This window comes from Citrus sinensis, chromosome 5, assembly GCF_022201045.2.
Source record: "Citrus sinensis cultivar Valencia sweet orange chromosome 5, DVS_A1.0, whole genome shotgun sequence".
Taxonomy (NCBI): Eukaryota; Viridiplantae; Streptophyta; class Magnoliopsida; order Sapindales; family Rutaceae; genus Citrus; species Citrus sinensis.
The window spans coordinates 22,021,612-22,047,855 of NC_068560.1; the positions used below are offsets into that span (position 1 = coordinate 22,021,612).

The 26,244-nt window shown below is 33.0% G+C and overlaps 1 protein-coding gene, 1 long non-coding RNA gene and 1 pseudogene across 2 annotated transcripts in view; all 3 read right to left on the minus strand.

Annotated features, from left to right (window-relative positions):
- Nucleotides 1-576: 576 nt before the first annotated feature.
- Nucleotides 577-26,244, minus strand: part of LOC102628997 (SH3 domain-containing protein 1-like) — a 164,098-nt gene continuing 138,430 nt past the window's right edge. Inside the window, exons 7-8 of the mRNA XM_052442265.1 lie at nt 1,290-1,364; nt 577-847 (exon numbers count right to left, since the gene is read on the minus strand). Coding sequence (XP_052298225.1) covers nt 704-847; nt 1,290-1,364 — 219 coding nt within the window. The 3' untranslated portion in view covers nt 577-703. The remainder of the gene's footprint in view (nt 848-1,289; nt 1,365-26,244) is intronic.
- Nucleotides 5,495-9,779, minus strand: LOC102613947 (probable polyamine transporter At1g31830; annotated as a pseudogene).
- Nucleotides 23,352-24,305, minus strand: LOC127902620 (uncharacterized). The gene is made up of 2 exons (XR_008055049.1): nt 24,103-24,305; nt 23,352-23,839 (listed from the first exon to the last, which is right to left on the minus strand). It is a non-coding gene; the product is annotated as an uncharacterized LOC127902620 (long non-coding RNA).

The window sequence follows — 26,244 nt, forward strand, 5'->3', positions numbered from 1 at the left end:
ATAATTAGGATTTAACATTAGTTTTTTATATATTAGTTTCATAATTTACAAATCAATGAAGATGAAGATTATGCTAATAAATTCAAATTATACCATACATTCTCTAGATGTTACCAAAAATTTCTAAGTCAATCCCACATATTTCATAATTTTAAGACTAGAAAATTTCACTAGTTAGAAGTTTCATTACCTTCAAGTGGAAGATAAAGAACATTATACAAGTGATTCAGATTATATCATACATACTCCAAATGCAACTAGAAATTAACAAGTTCATGCGCACATATTTCATAACATTATGATTGAAAAGTTTCACAAAGAGAAATTCTAAATTCAATCTCTTGCATGAAGGCAGTTTGATTGATTTGAGTTACTTTCTTATCAAGCTACTAATATAACATTCAAGTCAGGGAGAAAATAAATTAAAACTGGGAAGAAATAATAGTAAAAATTTGTTGCTCAACATGATGTGTATTTTTTTTCAAGGCAATTTGGAAACACAATTGTTACTACAGATATTCTTCTCAACTTGGAGATAAATACAAATATTAAAATGCATATGATCGCACATATTACTTCGAGTTTAGTAAGATTTCATTAAAAGAAGCAATCAAACCACTTATCAATTGTCGCAGTCGTTCTATAAACTAAAATAGCAATATAATACAAGAAAAAGAACATATAGATACTTGGCAAGAGTTCATTAAGAAGTCGCATCACATTCGGGTGAGGAGTTTGCTTCTGATATCTTGCTAGCTGGGGCTTTTTCTTGTCTTTCTACGTATGCCGAGGGAAACCAACCAGCTTGGCCCTTGCATTCACCTTCCGACCATCCAATAGGAGCCACCTTGAGAAGTTATAACTAAAACGGTGAATTAAACAAAAGTTGACCGTTCAAAGACCTAAGGGGAAAACTAATTCTTTTACGTAGGAGGAGTGAATTAGTTGTGATCACTGAAATAACAGCATAACTATGGAAGCATAACAAGATATAAATTCACACGTCTATAAGGATAAACTGGGTGGTTCAGAACTGAGCTAGCAACCCTACTATATTCTGATTTGCACTTCAATGTAAAAGGGAATATATGGTAGGAAGAAAGAAAACCAACCATCATTTGTTAACTCATTGCTTTTCAATCAAAATTTTAAGAACAAAATGCCATGTGCTTTGAACATCAAATAAGTATAAGCATTAGTTCTAAATTCCACATATCATAAGTTGTTAGAAGGATAAGTTAATAGCAGAGTAGAAAAATCTATGTGTTGGTATTTAGAGGGGAAAGTACCTGGCGAATCACAACATAATCATCAATTGAAAGACTTAGCTCTCCATTTGCTTGAGCATCAAATGGATGTATAACCTGCAAGATAATGGGATAAATAGAACTTAAAAAAAGCATAACAAAAGCAGCAACAGTAGCAGCAACGTTCATTGTAACCACTATGATCATGGCCAACAAAGATATATTAGAAACAAAATTCCATTTTTACTACGACATTAATATGTACTATACAAATTCTAATAAGTTCTGTATAACTTTATGTAGTTATTTAAATTATGGATCAGATTTTAAATTTGAAATTTTGACTGCTCTCCACAAAACATGGCCTATGCACAAGAAAGTCATAGATAATGAGGATTACAAGTGTCCGGCATCTTTTGAGTGATGGATTTAACATGAGAGCTTATGGTCAGTCAATTTCCTCTGCCTAGCAATATAAGCTTTCTCGGCCAGATTTATCATCAAATACATAGATTGCCCCCAAGTCACATCCATATAAACATAGTTTTTCTAGGTAAACCAAGTAAGGAGTATCATAATTCAGACATAATCATAAAAAGGCCCATCTAAATTAAGAGAAAATCTCAAAAAGAGGGATGCTGAGCTATCAGTCTTGTATCTATAAGCAATATCAAGACTTTACATCACCTGCTACATCGTGAGTGGCTACACAACTTTCAGTGGTTTGTCTTTCTTTGGCACGCCTAACTCAGCTTTGATGTTAGTGAGATATTGATAGTAGAGACACATGATACTTCTAGCTCATGCATTCTATCTAACCCATCCAACAACTATCTCTTTTTTAATTCATTAGTGTTTGCTAAACCTCATGCTTAAAAGTCCTATTCTCCTAAACAAAGTTTCCTAAGAATGACTTCCTTAGCACCACAGTTGGACACTTGTAGAGCAATTTTATTTGGGGGAAAAGAATTTTCAAGGTGTTAACTAATAAATTTTAAAAAATAATTACAATTTGTCCTACGATCATATGACAATTTATCTGGGATGAAAGGATACAGATAGACATCTTCCACTTTCAAGACTAATCACTACTTCCATAGATGTTGTGCAATAATACAAATACTTGACCAGATGGTAGTGATGGTAGAAAAAAATTTTATTGCTCCAAAATTAAAATAAGAATGCAATATGTTAAGCAAAAGGCTGTGCAACATCAAATTAATTGATAAGTTTGTAATTCAGTAAATTAACAACTTTCGTGGTAAAATACAACAAATTTCTTTTGAAAAAAATAAAAAAAATAAATCTTAAAAGACAGCATTCAATTTTGTGCGCATCTTATTTCTTAAGATTTTTCAGGAGGAGGGCAATAGAGGGACTTTCACCTATGCAAGAGAGCAGAAGCCTTACTTTCCCTATAAAGTAGACGTCATTCTGATTAATATGCGTTTGCAAATCAGCTCCGTTTGAATCAGTATTCTGATAGACACACGAGGCATTTACATCCATTTCCAAAGTCACATGTTGCGAGGAGGACTCATTTGATTGCTCCTATACGATCATCTAATTCAAGTAGCAAGGGTTGGAAGAGAATAAAAAGTCACAATTATTCTTTTGCATAAGTGAGACGAAAATGATAAATGCAATATTATCAGCAGTAAACAAGAAGAGAACGCTCCAAGAAATAGATAGATGCAGACAAGCAAGTTAAAATGCATAGTCCCAAACCTCCGCATACAACTTCTCTAAAATAGCAATAACGTGTTGATGCTATGTTTTCTCAGCATCTACCTGCAAAGGCCCGAGACCAGGAAAACAACAATAAAACCACTAGCTGAAGGAGAAAGCAAAGAAAGAAATACACTTGACATAAATCTTGACAAGAAGCACAATTTAAGACATAACAAACCCCAATCATATTGTTTAGAACTACCATTCGTTATTTCGTTATTGTAACATTTCGAACAAGTGTTGACTTAATTCAACATTGTTGGAAAGATAGGCTTTTAGAAGCAGAAGAAAGCCTCTCAAACCAAAGTGCTTGTCCTTGTATTGATCAAGGGATGTAAACATATTACATTTGCAGGATGAGATTTAATCACTCCCCTGATTTATTTGGGTTGCAGTAAAACTAAGCGAGCAACTGTTTGACTTCCAAGCAACAGCTAAATCAGCTATTAAAATTCAAATAAAATCATAATAGAATAATAACAGGCCATCTTGCATCAAAAATTAAGTTTAATTTGTGAATTGTTTCCTATAGACATGTCAGTTTCTGCTATTGAAATGTTAAAAGCATTGAAAAATTATTCAATAAATTATGCAAGCATTAAAATAGAGGACATATTAAAAAGTTTCTAATTACAATGTGAATATTTCCTATATTCTAGCATTTGCATATTTTAATTTATTTAAAAGCTACGTCGATCAACTTTGGGCATGAAGATTTTAGCTTCTACGAGACTTGCTTGGAATATGCACAAGAGTGTTAAAATATGATGCATCCAACGAAAGACAAACCACGTGTAGTCTTTTAATTAAGCCAAAGTAGCAGCTCAAACAAATGACACTTGGACCAACATGCAATCATGAAGTGGCCGGAAAAAGGACAAATGCTACTTTGGCTTAAATAAAAAATAACATGTGACTTGAATTTTGCTGGACATGCATCATGTTATTACAAGACAACAGAAATCAGTATGATAGTAATAAAAGTTGACAATAACATGAAGACAAGAGGCAGAATGTCAACACATGCATAGGCACACACAAGAAAGTATTAACATATATACCATAGCATAAACTCTTTGATATGTCATCTGTTGCTGCTGTGATTCAACTGACAGCATGGCAGCTGTCGCTTCTCTACCAAGAGCCATTATTGTAGATTTAAGCTCGGTCAATCTTGCTTCTGCATTTCGAAGCTTCACAGCACTCTCTGCTGATATATCAGATTCCCTAATCTTTGATCGGTGCCTAAATACTTCAGCTGCCTGGTGAAAATATTCAATATAAATCTAATATAATTCTCATCTTGCCTTATACATGCATATGTTACCTCAAAGCTTACCTGGGCTTCAACTTCATGTCGAAGTTTGTCATAACGATGAGTCAGGTGTCGAGTATCTTCCAAAGGTGCTCCGTTGATTAACGCCCGTAGTGGCTCAGATACCTACATGTCCAAAAACCTGTAACATAGTTAGAAAAATGAAAAGAAAGAGCGAAACCTCAATTAAAAAGTTCCTCCAACATAATCATGGAATTTGGGCCTACTTTAAGAATATATATAAGGATAATTTATGCAATTTTGGGTCTTAGGATGATTGGTATTAGGTTAGTGTTCTTCTCTTCTGTATTTAAGGTTAAAATAGAAATAAACCTATGCAAATATCTAAATTAGGCCTGTAAGACATCCACATGCATCCTTCAGTCTCATGGATTTGATTTTACTATAGATGCAAGTGTCTTTATCGAAAATGCTTGGAGTCAATTGAGAGAACTCATGGCCAATAACTTGTCACACGCTAGTCTTTGCTAGTGATGTAAGAAGTCACAAGGTCTCTTCAACATTTGAACCAATAAAATTATTAAGTCATGGATGTCACTAGCAATGATTTTAATATAAAACATTAAATATTTCAGAGTTGTAACTTTAAAATGGATTGTTTTATTCAATATCATAGAACTAAGTTTCCTTATGAGAAGATAATAGTTTCGATAATAATTTTACATATAATTTTCTATATTTGAATTATTTTCTAGTTAGGGATGAACTAACCTGATCACGAAGAATCCCGAGCAAAGTTTCCCTCTCATTTTCCATCAAATCATGTGAAGTGCCAAATTGAAGAGCAGCTCTTGCAACGCAAGAATTGTCACTTTGATTCTCTGCTCCATACTTGCAACAATCTTCAGCCAACTTTCTGGCTACACTATTTGAATACAAAAATATTGTACACAAGAACTATAAAAAACGAATGAAAAATAAATAAAATCAAGAAATTTCACTAATTAAAAGTCTAAATATAATTTTTGAAAAAAGAAAAGAAACAGACTTGCTGCTGCTTGGCGACTTGTTCTCGGAGCTTGATTGCCTGTTTCTTGATAGCTTCCATACTGTTTCTTTCAAAAAGCGACGACGGCTCAGCTCATGGAAGTGGAAAAAAAAAAGTGTGATCGAGAAAAATGAAAAGGCGTGAATAATTTTTGACAAAAAGCGAAAATCAAGGAAAGCCGGCTCTTTCCAGAAAATAAAAAAAAGAAAATCATAAGTTTGAAAGGAGAAGATGATAGTGGAAGTATGCGGTGTGGCTGCCAGGTACTTGGATTGTATTGTCGGGTAAGGTAAAAGTGGAGAATTATAAGTTTGAACAGAGCATGTTGGACTTTTGTTGACCAAATTCAAAAGCCCAATGGGACGGTCCAGAAGCTTTTGAATAGAAAAACTTGCAAGAAAGCATCAGTTTAAATCACTACTTAAACGCTTGCTTTAACTGCACCGCTTTGTACTGTTTTATGTATGTAGCGGTTGTGCGGTTGTAATTCACGGCTGACGCTACGTGTTTGTTTGTACTGTTCTATTCGGTGACAGAGTATTATTAGTTAGGCCAAAACTATGTTGCAACAGTGGTACAATAGCACTGTTGTTTTCAGTCATTAGATCTATAGTTGTACAGTTGCATTAACAAGATCCAATGGTTGAAAACAACAGTGGTACCGAACTACTGTTGCAACATAGCTGGACCCTATTAGTTATTTCAAAGGGATAAATAAGATTGGTTACAACAAACCTACTAATTTTATAAAATTCAAGTAATATAGAATAAAATAAAAAAATAAATACAAAATTGACTTTTATTTTTTATGGTTGACTATATTTTGTGTTCTCTTCGGGCACTGCTACAATTGCCACAATTGTTCCCTATATATCAATTACACCACATACTATCGACACAAGAAATGAAATCTAATATCACCTATTTAGTTAAAAAATCACTCATGAAAAAATTTTACCATTTTGATTTGAGGATCCATATTTTGAACTACAAGCTAATGTTCATCAAGAATCACTGATGGCCGTTGAGTAGAAAAATTATTTTTGGACAAATTATTTTTGTTGATAGAAGAATTTCTTTAGGGACTACTAAATTATTAATAAAAATATCGAACACACCCAAATATCATCGACACAATTGATTTTGAGGATCCATGCTTTGAACTGCCGCCTAATGTTCATCAAGAATAGAGTATGGCTTGTGAGTATAAAATTTTCTTATTTTGGCCCGAAATAAAAAAAAATTAAATTGGATGAGAATCTGCCACTTTCTCATGAAGAAAGGCATACGGAGCATACCATGGTACCATACAATATAAGGAGCCTCCGTTCTTTGGTTTTTCAAACTCTGAAGGGGCCAATATTGCCAAATTCCCCCTTGAAAATTCTGATTACGACATTATTCATCGCTTGATGCAATCAAAGTAGTGACAAAGTAATTGCTAGGCAAGGTTGCTGAGAGCAAAATTGTCCTAAGCATTATATGCATACATGGTGCGGTACATAGAGCACGTTGAATTCCCCACTATAACACAAATCCAGAAAGACAAGTAATAACTCAACTGATATAAAGACAAAAAGAAGATAAAATGATATAGAACAAAGAATTTCAAAGAGACAGCAACATACGATAGACTGAAGCCACTTGATCTGCTCATTGATTGCAGCCTTAAACTTGCAAATAGTTACTGTACGCTAGTGCTCTAAGAAGTGAAAATGATGCAAGCCCTGATTCCCTTTTGACTTCCATTTACTGTCAAACATTCTAGTAATACAAAAAATTGTTTAGATATCTTGCTATAAATATAGCCGTTTGACTGTCATAATAAAGTCACAAATAACCATTCATATTGATCTACTATCACACAGCATGCTTTATGCATACAACAGCTGTATGTATACCAACTCCTAACCTTATCAACACATTTGGCAAAAACTTAGGAAGAAAACTATTTCTCCATCTCTTTTTTGAAATTTCACAATAACCAGCACAATGTGAAAGCTATGTTCTAACCTTATGATAAATGCTCCAGACTCCAAAAGGATTTTATATATGAGAGTTTGTTGCAGCAGATATATTGACTTATCAAGTATGAATCATTGTCTGGATGAACTATCTTTAGATAAAAGAATATTAGAACCACTGTAGAATATCTTTACGCTGCTGGTTCTAACAGGAATCTGCATGTGGCAACAATTGCTAGATCCACAACTCCCCAACTTGAAATACATAGTTGCACACCATGAGATAGTGCTACAATCTACTGAGATCTAACTTATATGGTACTTTAAGCTACTAATGTTTGCATATTTCTACATGTTAAATTAACACTATTATCTATAATCACTCCAAAACAACAAATGATAAGCAACTTTTGGCCACTTATTACTAGCATCCACAATTATAAATAAGAGATCATGGGTTTACTTGTTGCACCTACTTAATTATCTGCAGTTGACATCCTGACGCAAGGTTTAAATAGTGACTGCTTAGAACCCTTGTAGTTGGATCTTGACCTCTCCCATTGTAGCCAAGATTGGTTACTCTGGTAATGAATCAACACTCTCCTGCTCAGGGCCATGAAGATCTGAAAGCTCAGCACTAGTGGAGAACTTCATCAATCTCTTCTTCTCAGCATACTTGAGACAAGGCTGCCTTACGAGACCAATCACCACAGCACCAACGATTAAAACTGCAACTTTTAAAGAAGAAAGAGCCAACACAACACAACACAACACAAATCAATATGGTTGGAGGAATACACATGATAATGGCTCCAACAGTGACAGTGGGTATCTTGTAGGGACGAGATGCAGCAGGATATTGCATCCTTAACCATACAAATGCTATGAACTCCATAATCATTCCAAAACAGTACAGGAAGTTCTCTGCAGCTACAATATCTCAAAAGCTCAGCCATGATAGCAAAACCACACCGGATGCTGAGAATATGATTCCAATCAAAGGAGTCCCATAACAAGACCTCTTAGCAAAAAACTCAGGTAGCGTTCCACGCTCAGCCATCCCCAAAAGTTGGAAAGAGTCGCTGCTCATCTCAGCCACAAACATGCCCATATTGGACATTGCTGCAGCCCCCTGGATGCACCATCTCAACCAAACTCCTCCAAGCACTTTAGCGATATCTGAAAAGTAACCATCGGTCCACAAGTCGCGATCTAATGGAATAGCTCCAGTTCCAACTAGAAGGGGAAAGAAATATCCAAAAACGACCAAGATCAAAGCATAAAACAAAGCCTTTGGAAGAGTCTTCTTTGGGTTATCCACCTCTCCAGCTAGTTTAGTTATTGAGTCCCAGTAGTTGGAGATTCCAAAACAGGGTGTTCAAATACAAATTCCAGTCCACTTCACCTAAATTTACTACAAGCCATCTTGAAGGCTCTAACTTGGGAAGGGACACAAGTCCCATAACCACAAAAGGAAGGAATGAGAAAATCTCTAAAAGAACAGCAGCCCATCCCACAATGGTTAGACCCCTATAGTTCATGAAAGTGAGAACAAAAGTCAAAGCTAACGCCGCAAAGGCTCTAGGTAACCCATCGCCCAAAGCAGGGATACCAGACTTCAAGTAGTCAAGAAACAGAACTGGGTATAAAGCATTATCAATAACCCCACTTAGCCATTTCATCCAAACTTGCTGAAAACCCCAATATGGGCCTAAGGCAGATGAAACCCAAACCACATAACCACAATTTTCAGGAAACACGGTACCCATCTCGGCAGTAATTAAAGCTTCAGGGACACTCCATATAATCGGAAACACCAAGAAACCAAGAAGTGCTAAAAGAGGACCAGCTGCCTTTACACTATCCTCAACACCAAACGGCCCCCCAGAAACCTCATAGAATATAAGGAAAATAAGTGGCAAGATTGATACTTTTTTAGCGCCATGGACTCTAGGAGAAGATGGTTGGTCATTGATATTAACATATTCAACAGCATCAGACTGCCCCATTTCTACTGAAAGTTGCCTATTCACAGTGTTCCTCAATTTCTGCATCAAGTTTAAGCATAACTATCAAAAGGGTATCGGCATCTAAATTATGAAACAAAATGAGCATTTACTTATTAAAAAAATTCAAAAAAACAGAAATGGATTTCACAGAACACATGAATTTAAGTTCAACATTAAACAGGCGCTTAAGAAAACAAAAGGGTCTGGTCGTAAAGCCATCAGATTGCAAGATTGAACAACATTAACGGAATCAATAGAATCGATGTAAAGAGATCTGAAAAGAAAATAAAATAAAAGATGAAGAGGGATAAAACGACCCATCAAATAAGTGCATGCAGAGCAGAGAGGCAGATACTAGAGAAGCTCCGTCATGTTAGAGAGAGCCTAAATCAATCAGAGCTCACTGAGTTTCTTTTCAACTGACCGGCAGATTTGGAGTAGCATAACATAATATTTTTGCTTTTAATTTTCGGAACACTTTTGAATGGAATTTTTTGTTTTTCAAAACTAACGAAATCGTAAAAATAAATAAACACGTGTTTGGTTTTGGGCTTCTTCTTTTGTTCATTTAATATCATTTGGTTCCCTGATTTTTGACTAATTATCAACGGTATCCTGTTAGTTTCCAAATTGAAATAATATTAGGTCATGAGATTATTTACTCCATTTAGCAATGTAGACTTAATAGTGTATTGAAAAAGCTTTGTCAAATAGTAGTAATAGGGGCATAAGAAATAAGTTCTTCAGAATTTAGATAATATACTTGGCTCTAGGAAGATTCCCCTCTTATCACTCAAGTTAGGCTTTTACCTTAGAGTTGAGTAAATTATTAAAATAAATTATAGCTATCATAAATTCGTCAGGAGACTTTCAATTTTTTTCCATCAAATGGCAATGAGGCAAAATTACCTCAACTTATATTTCAAAACTAATACTTCAAATTCTGACAATAAATTTGATGACAGTCAATTTTATGTATAGTAATTTTGACTCTTTTGTTTGGTCTAAAAGTAATTATTTAAAATGACAATATAACTTATTTAGAAGAAATGGTAAACTTATAGTTCGTAATATTATTTACACAAATAATAAAGACTAATTTGATAATAATCTTTCAAATAATAATGAAGTGTTAATTACTATTTAACATTTTTGATTAATTTCTAAATTTAAAACAAATATGAAAGTTGATTGCTTTGAAGGTTGGATCGTGACAAATTGACAAATGAAAAGAGAAGTAGAGAATATATATTCTGATGAAAGGGACAAGATTCAGCAAGGGGACAATATTCTCTATTGGACCGACAAATGGGGGAAAAGAATATATATATATATATAATTTCTTATTTGTGGATTGGCCAACACGTGTAACAAATATGAAAAGATAAAATTTGGCGTGGTTTTAACCGATATAAGACAAGAAGAACAAAGCAAAGCCCATGAAAATTCACCTTTCATGTGGGTTGGATCGGATAAAATCAATATCTTGAATCAAACAAAATGTTTGGTACATAAAGTTTTTTTTTTTTACATGATATTAGATTTTTATCCCTCGAATTTTTACATGATATTAGATTTTTAACCCTCACTAATATTCGAGAGATATCTACTCCTCATTTTTGGGTAAGGGAGAAGACTACCTTCACTCAATTATAATTAAGGAATGAAATACCCCCACATTACACTTGTAGAGGTTCAAACTGTTGCCCTCCAACTTGGAGTGCAGCAGCGCTGACCACTCGGCCAAAGTCCGAGTGGCTGGTACATGAAGGTTTTGAGTGTGTGTAATGAGCCAAAATTTACATAAGGATATTTTAGTAAATATAAGAAAAAAAGGCTCAGGGAATGGCCTATAGATAGAAGCACGCAGCCCATGAGTGATGAGAATACAATTTAACTGTTCAAACTAATTAGAAGCAAATTCTTTCATATCTTTCTTTAATTTTTCCGCTTAGTTCCTTAGCATCCAATCAAGTTCAAGTTAAAACACTGTTGAGACAACAATATGCAGGCATCAATAAGCATAGTAGTTTTTTATATCTATTCTATACGACAATTATAGAACTTTTTGCAGGAACTTTTTTTCATTAACTAATGTTTGAAGAACTTGTTAAAAAAAATGGTAAATTTATAATTTTGAAAAAAAAGAAAGAAAGTGACGTTACCTCATCGTCATTAGAGACTTGTTGCAATGATAGCTCAAAATTAAAATTTTTGAAGAATTAGTAGACGACGATGATGTAATATTTATACAGTCACCAACATGTTGATTTTTGTTTAATGTTTGATCGATAGAAACGCTTGTCGTCGTCGCTGTTGTTGAATTCATACTTAGAACACAGAAGAGAAGGAGGGAGGAAAGGGAAGAGAAGAAGAGAGAAGTGGCATATAGCAAATATGATATGCTAGCTGCATACCAGCCTTAGAGAGATTTTTTTTAATATTTATTATATTTTTGTTTTTGTTATTGGTTTGTCATATGCTTCCAGGGAAGCAATACGTTACATCATAAATTGCACCTTTTAGGGGAGGTGGTAAAAAACGTGAGAGCACTACGCTCCAGCGCATACATATAGAAAGAGTTTCCGAATTTTAAAAAGTTTCTTTATTTCTTCCATGTTTTTGTGCTTAAAATAAAATTTAATTGTATTTTGCATTAACTTAGAAAAGAAAAGCCAGTTCTATATATAAACTCATGCATTAATTAGAAGAGTTGAACTATTGGCACCCCTCTATAATCTTTATAAAATTCCTCTCCTATTGTAATTACATTAAAGGACAAAATAAATCTAATTATATCATTATATTTCTCTTTTCAACTCTTTACACCCGTGCAACTACACCAAAGTCTTTTACAATTTTTGTTTCCTCACAAACAACTTTTTCTTGAGAGATTTACAAAACTTATTTTTAATTTAAAAAAATAAATAATAGTTATTTGAGTCCACTTTAATTTACAAAACTTTCTAATAATAAGTTTTGTAGACTTATTTTTCATTTACAAAACTTTCTGAACTTATTTTTATTTTTAAAAAATAAATAATAGCTATTTGAGTCCACTTTAATTCTACTTAATTCATACATGTATTTGATTTTTTTGAGTAAAATATGTATGATTTAATAATTCAAAAATTTATAAAAACAATATTTGTAATTGGAGTTATTTGGAAGAAACTGAATTGTTTTTCTTTTTGAATAAAAAAAAGCTGAAAAAAGAAAAAGGATATTTTAGGAATTAAAATAGATTTTGATAGAAAAGGGGTTTGAACAGAAAATTACAGGGTGCTAATAGTCCCACTCTAATTAAAAAATGAGTTCATGTGGATGCAAATGTACAATAAAAGAGATTCTCTTTTGTATATTGGAAGTAACATAACTAGTGAGTATAATATGTAAATACAAGTTACCAAGAATTTGCACTAGTGCTAATTAATGGCACAACTTTTGAGCTATGAATTTCTTCTTGATAGTTTAATTATATTTTTGAGTTTTCGGTAAACCTATTTTAATAATTATTAAATTATTTTCACTTCTTACGCCTTAATAAAAAAAAATCAATATTTTCTGGTCTATTCTATATTTTGAAACTTAATTTTTAATTCTTTATATTGCAAACCAAACTAAGTCAAACAGAGTATGCTCTTCAAAGAATTTTTCCATTGGCCATTGCCTTCAAGAAGATTTTATTTTATTTTTATATATTAATTTAACATTTTTCCGTGCACTTGTAAACCGGGCCGTCGGATTGCACATAAAGCAAATGATCAAACCGTTACAAGACCGACCCGGACCCACTGACTCTCATTTTCTTTCATTTGACCATTAAAAGCTTTTGACCACCCCCGCCAAATAAATAAATAAGCTCTTGTTCTCTTTTGTTCCTTCTTAAAGGAAAATATATCTGATCACCAGATAATGATTCCGGTGTCACAAAATATCAAGACAACCCCTAAATTCCCTTAAATTTACGATAACACCCCACCATGGATGATTCCGTTGAAATGCCGCCTTACGATGAAAGGCCTTAGAAGGGTTTTAACTTCACACCCATGCGCTTGATCTTAACCCTCATTTTCCCAATTTTAACTTTCTTTTCGTTGGCATTTTTGATCGAGATCGTTACTGTTTTATTCGGCGAATCATCAGTTTCGAGTTCCATTTTTGTCCCTTCCCAGTGCAAGATAGTGCCAGCAGTAAGCTTTTTTAAAATTTTCAATTTTTTTCCATTTATGAAGCTCAAAAATTTTATTAATTTTTGAATTTTTTTTGAATGATTTTGCAGGTGTTGATATAAGGTCATCAAAGGTTTGTGAACTTGGGGTGTTGAATTATAAGGCGAAGCGTGTGTTTTATCCATTTGAAGCAAGTAAATTTCGCCGTCGATATGATTACTATTGGGCTTCTATCTTCAAGGTATTCATACATTTTCTCAACTTTAATTACTTACCTGTACTATTAGCTTCTTAGTGGCGGTCTTGTTTTGTGTTTTTGATGAATGTGTTTAAGGGTCAGTTTGGGAATGCTGGTAATAGGATGTTGTTAGTGTTTGGCAGTAAATTTGCTATGCATAATTCAGCAATGTGCTTGATTTTGGTTATTGTCTTTAACAATTTTTAGGTAGAGTACTTAGATCATTCACTGGGACAAACGCAGAGCTTGGTTGACCAAAGATAAGTTCCAGGCTGGGGTCGGCAATGCAGAGCTTCTGCGTGTATTAAAATTTGAAGCCTAGTAAATGAATTTCTAATTTATTTATAGTGTTTGTTTTATCTTGATAGAAATGAATGCTAACTCAAGATTTTCCCAACTTTGATTACTTACCTGTACTATAAGCTTCTTAGTGGCGGTCTTGTGAGCGGAAGTGAGCGGTGTGGCTGACAGCTTCTTGAAAATTATAAGTTTGAACAGAGCATGCTAGACTTTTGTTGACCAAATTCGAAAGCCAAATGGCACAGCTCAGAACCTTTTGAATTGAATAACTTACTAGAAAGCTCCAATTTTTTGTTGGCTACGGTAAAAGGATGTTGTTTTATTCTTCTTATACTTTACGCTTGCATCAGCTTAAATCACTTCTTAAACGCTTTGCTTTAACTCCACCGCTTCATACTGTTCTATATATGTATCGGGTATGCGGTTGTAGTTCACTGCTGAGACTACGTGTTTGTTTGACGTGGTAATTACGTTACGAGTCTGTTAAACATTCGGTGATTAAAGTATTATCAGTTATTTCGAGGGGACAAAAAAGATTAGTTACAACACACCCACTAGTTTTATAAAATTTGAATAAGATGGAATAAAATAAAAAAATAAATAAGTAAATTGACTTTTAATTTAGTGGTTGAATATATTTTGTATTCTCTCGGGGTACTGCTGTAATTGTTCCTTAAATGTCAGTCACACCCACATGTTACAGACACAAGAAATGGAATCTAAGATCACCTGTTTAATTAAAGAATCACTCATGAAAAAATTTTGCCATTTTGATTTGAGGATCCACATTTTGAACAACCAACTTATCTTCATCAAGAACAGATCATGGCCTGTGAGTAGAAAGATTATTTTTGGACAAATTATTTTTGTTAATAGAAGAATTTCTCAAGGGACTATTAAAATTACTAATAAAAATGTCAGACACACCCACGTACCATCGACACAATTGACTATGAGGATCCATGTTTTGAACTGCCACTTAATGTTCATTAAGAACAGAGTATGGCTTGTGAGAAGAAAATTTTCTGATTTTGGCCTGGAACAAAAAAAAATTAAATTGAAGGAGAATCTGGTACTTTCTCATTAAGAAAGGCAGACGGGGCATACTATGGTACCATAAAATACGAAAAGTCTCCATTCTCTAGCTTTTTAAACTCTGAAGGGGGCAATATTACCCAATTACCCCGTGAAAATTCTGATTACGACATTATGTATCGCTTGATACATAAGTAAAAGTAGTGACAAAATTAGGAAAAATATGACTCATAAGTAATTACTAGGCAGGGCTCTTGAGAGCAACATTATACTAGGCTTTATATGCATACATGGTGTGGTACATAGAGCACGTTGAATTCCACACTATAACACAAACCCAGAAAGACAAGTAATATCTCAACTGATATAAAGACAAAAAGAAAATAAAATGATATAGAAAAAAGAATTTCTAAGAGACAGCAACATACAATAGACTGAAGCCAGTTGATCTGCTCATTGATTGCAGCCTTAAACTTGCAAATGTTTACTGTAGCCTGGTGCTCTAAGAAGTGAAAATGATGCAAACCTTGATTCCCTGTTTACTTCCATTTACCATCAAACATTCTATTCATAAGAAAAAAAATCTTTAGATATCTTGCCGTAAATATAGCCATTTGATTGTCTTAATAAAGCCACACACAACCATTCATATTGATCCACATTGCCACATAGCCTGATTTAAGCATACAACAGCTGAATGTATACTGACTCCTAACCTTATCAATACATTGGCGACAACTTAAGAAAAAAACTATTTCTCCATCTCTTTTTTGAAATTTCACAATAAAACAGCACAATGTAAGAGCTGCAATGAAAATGGACCGTTTGGAACTATGGCGGAAGCTTCAACTAGTGTAGTGAGTTGACCTTCTTATTAACCTAGCGAGATCAAACACTGCCCTTGATCTTGAACAGATCAATACGATACGCACAACTTATGATTGAATCCAGAAACAATCAAATCTTTAGCAAGAATAATTAATCAGAATCAAGAAACAAGTTTAATGAATATAAACCTATAATTGGAACAAACACAGCCAAAGAACCCAAGAATGACACAACGAACACCAAGGGAGAAGCTTTCCAGTGAGATTATATTAATGATCAAAGAAGAATCTTTTTACAAAGATAACAAAAGAGATTTCAGAGAATAAGCTATGACCCTCTCTCTCTTCAATCTCTGTCTAGTTTGTTAACAGTGATGACCCCAATCTGCTTCGTTAGCCAGCTTCATAACTGCGTCAGTGACAAACTAGCAAACCCAGATTGAGCAGACTAACGACACGTGCATAACGGCTTTAACGAACTTGGTTAAAGAACTGCTCACATGTTCGTCACGCGTGTTGCTTAAATGATAGCCAAAACGACTTCAACCAAATGCCGTTTTGAAGCTTATGAATTATAAGTGAAAACACGTGCTTGTCTCGTGACATTTAAATGCAACAACAAGCCCAAAACACTGTCGGTTCACTATGTTGAGTTTGCCATCTCTAAGCTTCACAACTAGCAGCGGACAAGATGATAATTTAATTGACATGGAGAGCTTTTATATCACTTTTACAACATTCTATATAATTGTGATATTGGGAATCGTCGGTGTTGTATATGTGAACCCTCGTTGGCGACACTGGTGGTTTTATCTTTATTGAAATATGGATGACTTTTCGTTACTATTTTGTTGTACATAACATTATTCTCAGGAGATTTAATCATTGAAATTAACATGTTAGTTTCATTAGAAGGTTGAGTGGTTAGGGCTGCTACCCTCCAACTTGGAGGGCAATAGTTTGAACCCACAAGCGCAGTGTGGGGGTATTTCATTCTTTAATTACATTGTATAATTGAATAAAGATAATATTCTCTCTTACCCAAGTGTGAGTGGAGTAGACATCCTTCGAATATTAGCGAGGGTTAAAACTTGGGCAGAGCTCAATAAGTATTGATGTAAGTTGGTCCTAATAATAGTCTGATTTGTAAATATCAGTTATAGTCTCATGTTTCCTTCCTTAATTATATTGTATAATTAAGTAAATGTACTCTTTTCTCTTACCCAAGTGTGAGTGGAGTAAACATCCCTCGAATATTAGTGAGGGTTAAAATCTGGGTAGAGCTCCATAAGTATTGATGTAATTTGATCCTAATAATAGTATGATTTGTAAATATCAGTTATATTATCATGTAATATGAGTTGTAATTTGAGTAATAATTTCATGTAATTACAAAAAAAATGTTACTTTCATTACTTTTTTCTTCGTTAAAATTCTCAAGTATCAATTATGTTTGCTTAAGAAATAAAATTTCGTTATGAAAATTGTAGCAGTATTTCCGAGCACCTCACATTTTCAATGATTTTTCATAAATCAATTAATCTGCCATACCAATATCAGGTTTAGTTTTTCAGACTAAATGATCAAGAAAGCAAACATACAAATTCACATTTTAGAGGGGTAAACTAGCTTTTAGATTTTAGAACTAGGCTAGCTACCTCACCAAATTCCAATCTGTACAGTGAACTACAAGATTAAGAAAATAATGTATTTATAGTTTAATTGAATCATGAGAAAACAATGTAGTCATAGCTCAATCGGACATGATCACGGAGAGGCATATTCTTTTCAAGTTAATTTGATCCATTTATAAGAAATGAAGTGGATTGAAGTTAAAAGTTCAAATAACAAATCCTTGTTCTTGAGTTTTACGACGTCGTTACTCCTTCAAGAGGCTGATTATGCAAGTGAATGCGGAAACAGAATGCATTATCCAATTTCACTCATATAGAAAATTAATTTTTTTATATATACTAATCAACACTAGATTGATTATGTTTTGTATGTTTATATGCTAATCAACAATAAATTATATTAAATGAAGAAATGCTTCAAATTTTTCTAATTTAATTTAGAAAATCAATTATTAACATTAATATTCCTAATAAAAATTATTTTCCATCGGTATTCAAAATTTTCACTTATAGAAAATGTGTTTTACGTGAATACAAGTTATTGTGTAAATTTGAATGATAGCGAAAAATAATTTTTTTAATTATTGTAAAAATAATTAACCATAACAAATCCCTTGCGTAAATAATAATCATTATTTAAAAGGTAGAAAGATGGTTAGTGCACAATCAAATTTTAAGCCCCTACCTCCTCGGCCCAAGATTCAAACTTAGATGATCAGCCAAATAAAATTATTTGAAAATCATTCAATCAGGTTCTCGGGGAAAAAATACAAGATCCGTATTTGCATGATATATATGAATTAATGTAATTTATTTGAATTATCCAAATTCATTAGAGATAAAACTATAAAAGATACCAAAAAAGTTAGAAGGAAGGGTGTGCTGGGATATTTTACAAACTATAGGAATCTGGTGAGATTTTGAGCCAAACTGTAGGGAGTTGAAGGCATTTGCCCAATATGTTTAGACGTACACTAACCGTTATTTGATCTTGTTGTTGGTCATGTGAACTAAGATGTAAATTAAAGAAAAAGTATAAAATTAAAAAAAGATAAGATTTCTAAAATGTGTGGAAGGTGATTCATGATTCACTAAAATTACTTGCCCCACATATAAAGGTAAACATGTCTAATTTCATTAAAAATAGGTGGAAAAAATTAACTAATAGAAAGCTACGGAAATTAACCCCCACAAAAATGACTTTTTATAGAAGAATTTATGTTTTTTAAAATATGTTATCAAAGTGTATTTGATCAAATCTCAATTGCTTAGTATGGTTAGGATTTTGTGAACATAACTAAAAAGTGAAAAATATGAATGATAGGGGTGATGCTTGCAATATGAATAAATAATGGACTGATTCAATTGATGATTAAATTTATATATTATTGATTATTTATGAATTTTCAGACTTGTTATGATGTATAACTATGTGATTTTGAAACTTGAAACCGTGGCAAACATTGAAAGGAATTATAACTTGAAATCATGACTCACGGGGTATGTCATGATTCACGTGCACAAAAAAGGTAGAATTGTGGAAATTTACAACCCAACGACAAGTACGGAAAGAAAGGAAGAAAATTAAAAGACTTCGGGCCTAGCCTGCGTGTATTAATTATTAGATTACTTTTTTTTATAAGGGTAATCATCAATTTACTCCATAACAATCTTTAATTCATTTCTTAAAAATATCAAAACTTTAATTTATCTTTTAAACATCGTTACCTCTCTATTGGTTTTAACAGTTCAAAGGGTAAAATTATATTTGCATATTTTCTTGACCGCCAACTAAATGATAAAACTCAAAATTCAATCTTGTTATCTTGTTTCAATCCTCTATCAATCAAATAAGATTTCTAAAATATGTGGAAGATATTGCATGATTTCCTCAACCTACCTGGCCCGAACATCAAGGTAAATATCTCTAAAATAGTTGATTAAATCTCAGTTGCTAAGTATAGTTAGGATTGTGTGAACATCACTGAAAACTATGATTGATAGAAGTGATCTTTGCAATATGAATAAATAATTAACTGAATCAATTGATTTATATATTAAAGTTTATGAATTTTCGGACTTGTTGCGATATAATAATAGCATATGATTTTGAAACTTGAAACAGTGGTAAATATTGAAAGGAATTAATTTGAAAGCATGATCCGTGGGGAATGTGATGAATCGTGTTTACAAAAAAGGTAGAATTGTGGAAATTTATAACAGAACGATAAATATGGTAAAAAGGAAGAAAATTGAAAGACTTGGGGCCTGGCCTGGGTGTATTTTCTAACTATCCAATGGACAAAATTATATTTCTATACTTTCTCTTACCTAAGTTTCATAGAATAGCTCATTTCATTTTTATTTTTTAAATAATAGCCCAAAATATCATTATGTTAACTCATTATTAGTTGAATGGCGTTTGTTAGTAATTCATTAAGGGTAAAAAATGATTTTCTATCAAAGAGAAAATTAGAAAAATAAATAAAAATTGATATATAACTAAAAATTATTTTATCTAATCCCACTAAATAAGAAATGCCAAAAAAGATGAAAAAATTATATTTCAAGCAATTCTTTTTTCACTTATTTCTATTTTGGCAACATGAAAGCCCTATAAACCCTAGATCTAAGTACCAAAAATATCACAATTTTCTTATTCATATAAGTATACTCTCTAATTGCATTGTAAAATGGCTTGAATTGAATTGAAGATAAAGAAGATATTCAGCACATGCAAGCACATAAAAATTGGTGGCATTTTTGAGTTTTTCTTCCAATGATTTAAAGATATTGTTTTAATTACAGTTTGTTCCTTATGACAATTATTCAATGGCGATATCAAACTATATCATCGTTGATTTCATTTAAGAAAAAAGTTAATAAATTTTACATACTTTGTAGTGTTATTTAATTGTGTAAAAAAATTATTTTAATATAGTTTGTATCGCTTTAATGAAAAATCCTATTTTGCCCTCAATGAATTACTGGTTAACGATTTTACACTAATGGTGAGTTAATGGAAAGATATTTTAGGCTATTGTTTGAAAAGTAGGGATAAAATGAGCTATTGCATTAAACTCTAAGGATGAAAAATGATTTTTCCCTTTTATTATCAATCAACTATCTGATAAAAGTCAAAACTCATATTTTTTTTTCCCTTGTTTCAATCCCCTCTCAATCAAAAAAGTTTCCTTGTCTAAGCAATGAGGAATATGGCTAGAAAGATTGTTATTAGAAAGATTTATCAATAGTAATTAGTTCACAACTGAACAATTTTAGATTATTGTGAGTCAATATAGGTCCTGTTTAGGATTGAAGTGTTGCAGTTTTTAAGCTACAGCTGCTGTAGAAAAAAAAACTATAATTATGAAATAAGAGTTAATAATATATAATAAATATAAATTTTAAATAATAATTTTGACAAAATTATTAAAAATATAATAGATTTTTCATAATACAAATAAAAAAATCATATCAACATAGCTTGCAAGGTACAACAGTTAGTATGATGTTAGTTTATTTTTGCGTCAATATAAGTAGTCAAATTGAATATGTTAGTGAAATGCTGCCTCACTGTCCCATTGAATATGATTCAGCTAACAGGGCTAGAGCTTGTGGATGCCAATGGCACTGAACAAAGTATTGGGTGGTAATTTTAAGACCACGCTATGCCCAAAACCCAAGTTAGGCGATTACAAATACGGGAATCAATGTCACTTTGCTAGGAATGGAGAGGATAGATTGCTTAGTGAAATGCAACTTTGTAGAATGCTGAGAGATGTGCTGAGAGATGAGGATAGTTGTCGATTTCTTCATGTAAATGCTGAGAGATGTGCGGAAGTTTCTACTCAGTTTAGGCTCAGTTTAAGAATAGCCTGGTGATAAACATTTTGAGTGGTGGATCTTCTGTGGATAACAAAAGTAGGTCTATTCAATGGGAACGCGACAAGGGGCTGGCTAACTCGCTCAGGTTGTGCAAATGTTAAAAGCAGAATGCCAGTTGTATGAAGTTATGTCATTTTCTTTATAGAACTATGAAAGCTTGGAGTCCACGATTCAATGGAATCTCGGGCTGTGCCAATGATTGTTTCAAGTACTTTTTCTACTTTCAATGTCCAGACTAAGACTATTTCTAAGCAGCAAGTGCAGGATATAAAGTGCAAATCAAAATAGACAGAAGTGAAGAGGAAGATACGTGGTATATATGTTGATTGGATTGAAGATATACCACTTTTGCCTAGTTCTTAGAACAAAGCAGAAAGCTGTAGTTAAAAATATACCTTCTGCTAAAGATAAGTAGTCAATAGTTCTATTAGTGCATAACTTTGCGATTAAGGATGATCGCTGTCTATTTTAAGAGCTTTTAATAGAATTTAGTAGCCCTGATTTTCAATCTCAGTGTTTTGCGGCTGTTATCGACATCCCTCTGTTACATTTTTCAAGTTTCATTGATAAATTAGTAGTTAGCCTTATGAAGAATGCACACACCATAACCATGTACGTTAAATAGCAAACCTGCATTTTATTGAACTGTGAACTACTGATTCAATAAAGCTCAACATAAGCTAACAAGTCTTTGTGAAATTGCTTCATGGTACATTGTTTGAAGTATTTAAGCTAATATATGATTATTAATGGGCTCGTGAGCCAACCCCATTAATTATATGTACATATATATAATGTTACCATCAATATGATATGTGACATCCCATAACAGCTAATTATAGATCTTTATCCATTTTCATAATTTGCCTTCTGGCTTCCACTGCTCGTCACTAAATTCAAAATCCATTGCACCTCAAAACAACATGAGAAATCTTATAGGCAAATCATGACCAGTTCAAAGATAATAGCGATTATAGGGAAAGAAAATTAAAATCGAAGACGCATATAAAATAATCAAGCTACTGATGAACAAAATAACATGAAAGTGTAAGTATTTATACTAACCTTCACTTATTAGGAAGTTTGTTTCGCTATTGGGTAAGATCAAGCTCTCTGCATATCCTATTGGCAAAAGGAAATCACGCACGTGTGATCTCTCTCTCTCTCTCTACACACGCACACATATACACACGCATATACATATACATGCATGGTCATCATCTTAGAAACCGATTGAGAAATTATTGTCAGAGTTTGAATTTGCGCAATGACTAGTCATGTTGCTAAAAAGAAAAAAGATTGAGATTGAAAGAAATTCATTATCATCAAATTGGTCCAATATCCACTTCACTGTGTGGATCAAATACGTTTTCGAATAGTGCACTGATCTACAATCTACTGCAATAATTTGTTAGGACCCTACATCAACAAATTATGGGATTAGTTGGTTTATTAACCCTAATACATCCGGACAAGTCAATCCTTTCATGAGAAACAAAATGAATTTTGCATCCCATGAAACACAACATACTCAGCTAGTTGAAATTGTGGATATACGGGGGTAACGTAAGCATGCTTTCACAATTTGAAAGATTTATTTTTTAAGATTTAGTATTTCTGGGATCCTATTGAGATAGAGGGGTGGTGAAGGTCTATAGATTTTAACTTGACAGCTTCCTATAACCAAAGATACATAACTATACTAAATGAGCATCATTGAATTTCAAAGTTATTCATTATAAATACTTAAAGAAAGAAAAATAGATATTTTGGTAATAGTAATACATTATACCTTTTCTCTTTTCCAAATTTGCTTAACCTTACTACAAGGCAAGCTGAGTCCAATCAGGTTCTCCAATTCAAAATCTGATGTCAGTATTTTCAAAAGATATTTATGCCAATGGAGATTTCTCAATTCTATAGGAAGGCATTTTTTTTTTTTTTGAAACTGATTAAGCATCAGTTGGTTACTGTATTACACAGAGATATATACAACTGCTATGACAGCAGGTCATTACACTGATATTTACAATCAGATATATACATGTGACTTATATTATTACATTTTTATTCTATGAAGTACATGCCCATCCAAATACCCTTCACAGAGGAGGGATGTCTCTACTCCACTCCCATTGCGCAAGGGAGAAAGACGTTGTAAGAAGTCTCCATACAATTATATTTAATTGAGGGAGGTTGAGTCCGTGGGGACTCGAACCATTGCCCTCATAGTCATGCTTAACTTTGAGGGCAATGATTCACCACTGGGCTACAAGCCCAAGTGGCTATAGGAAGGCATTCTAAACCTCAGTGAAGTTACACCCTGGAGCTTATAATTGGAACACCATCATACTCGGATATATAAAATTTCAGCAATCTAAAATTTGACATTGTTTTAAATGCTCCAGAATCTAAACGTATGTCTCTTATCCTGGAGAATTCAAGAATATACTTTCGGTTGCATGTGTCCCTTCAGAAAAGAAGCAAATAATGAGTTCGCATAAATTTTCTCAGGAAAAAAATCCTAAAATTTATAAAGAGCTCCTTAAATGAAGACAAAACCTGCACTCGCTCAACTCTTTTTTTTTTTTTTATGTTGTTCTAGTCTTCTTCAATCCCCCCCTCTAAAACTTTAATCCAAGCGTTAAGTGTAAGTAAACTAAAATATGATTTTCGTATGCAAGTACAACACAACATACCCATAAAAATGAAGAGCGGAAGTTAGAATCAAACCTCCAGCAATTGATATTTTGCAAACTGATATTTGATTCTTCTGAGACTTATGTAATCGTTTTGATGGTGCAGTTTTTGAATTAGATTACATAGCCTTAGGTACTAATACCATTTTCACCATTTTGTTTTTATTTCATCTTTCCATCAAAGATGAAGGGGTGGGAAATTATCAAAGCAGCTGTTAGATGACACCTGCTTCTAGACCTGCAAGTAAAACCAAAGAATGAGCTCCATTAGATACATTTGAGTTAATAAAATCCCTTGTTCCTCCTAATGATTATAGACATTAATTAGGAGGGAGAAATGAAGTAAATTAAATTAAATGAAGGACCTTCATTCTCCACGCATGCAGCCGGCTATTTTGTTACCAAGTTGTTGAAAGGAAGTAAATAGAGAAGCATTCAGATACCACTCTCCCAGATCGATATTCCTAGTAAGACCAAGGTGTAGTTGTACCACTCGGCCTGTGGAGTTGCTGCAGTCAACCCTTTCCCTTTGTTCATCTACCCAGTTTTGAAGTCTATAAGGGGAATTGAAGAAATGTTTAAGCCACAAAAGATCAAATTCCTCATGCTCCAAACATCCCTCACTCCACCCCCCCACCCCCCGGCGCCCTCTTCTAATATTATTAATACGAGAACTAACATTGTCACCATTTTGGATTTTGAACCACCCATTCTAGCTATATCTCTAACTATTAAAAAACACACATTCTCTCTTTCTCTATAACTATAAATAACAAAAGGGCTCTATGTTATTTATAACAAACACATCTAACAATTTATACACTCAGGCCCCAGCTAGCTTTCAGTTGTCTTCTTTGGTAGTCTTCAGCCTTCTCAAAGACTTTCGTCATGCCTTACTTTCAGCCTTCCTTTCCATATTTGTCATTTTGCTTTAATTTTCCACAATTCTACCTTGGATGGTAATATTTAATTCGCCACGAATTGAGTGAAACGCTGGTCCGTTACCCATCCCACTTCAATATTAACAATATTAATAATAATAAATAAATTCTTCAAGCAATTGAGATTTGACACCCACCCCACTTCAATATTAATATTAATGGGAAATCATAAATTCTTCTACAAATGAGTCATTATTTTAAAATTGTTATAAGCTTATATATTTAAAAAAAAAAAAAAAACGAGAAGGGGAACTTTTTATCTTAAAATTAAAAGATTCTGGTGTGGCTACCCGAATCCGCACGTTTTTTAAGATTTTTTTTCCAATCTTGTGTACCGTTCAACACCTATATATGCTTTGCAATTGATTAGTTAACAAAATAAAATTCTTGATCAGTTGTGCGGTAAAAATAATATTATTTTACAAAGCTTTACCTGGTGCAGTCAATACGGCTAGAAATTAAAGGATCCCCAGCATGATAATTAAGGAATAATTATTATTCTAGATTTGTGCAGTGGCGAAGCTAATACCATTTTTCGTTTTCGAGTGAGCTGAACTTTTTCCCCCCCCTAATTCAATACATTTTTATCGTACAATATAATTTTGTAAATAAGAAATTATAGATGCACCTAATAATGCGCGACAAAATAAGCTTTACCTCTCAAAATATTTGTTCTAAACATTATTTAAAATAATTTAGACACATATTTATTCACAAAATGATGAACAGACAAGAATTTGATGATAATTGAAGAGGCAGCATAACTAATTAATATAAAAAATTTTATATAGGTTTCAATAAAGGTAATTTTGTAACTAAATAATTTTTTTTCTGAGAAGCCCGGCCTTGCCCTCTCCAAAATTCGCCACTGAATTTGTGGGGTGGTTACTGGAGTTCACACGTTTTCAAATTTTTTTTTCCCGATCATTCAATAGTAATTTTGCTTTTTAGTTTATTATTATTGTTGTTATTATTATTAACTCAGGCATTTATTAAAGCTCGAACACATAATCTAAACTTTGATATATTTTTTGCTGAGAGGAGTCAAAATTTGAGAATTATATGCGCATCATAACATAATAAACAACCGCAAAGTATCCTACGGAAACTTTCAGTGCACTCTGACAGCAGCTTTTGGTAGTCAAATAGTCTTGGAATCATTTTTTAGCGCATATTCTTTTCGGTAATGTGATGAATTCATATCTAAAGAATCAAAACTATGATGTGAATTTGCT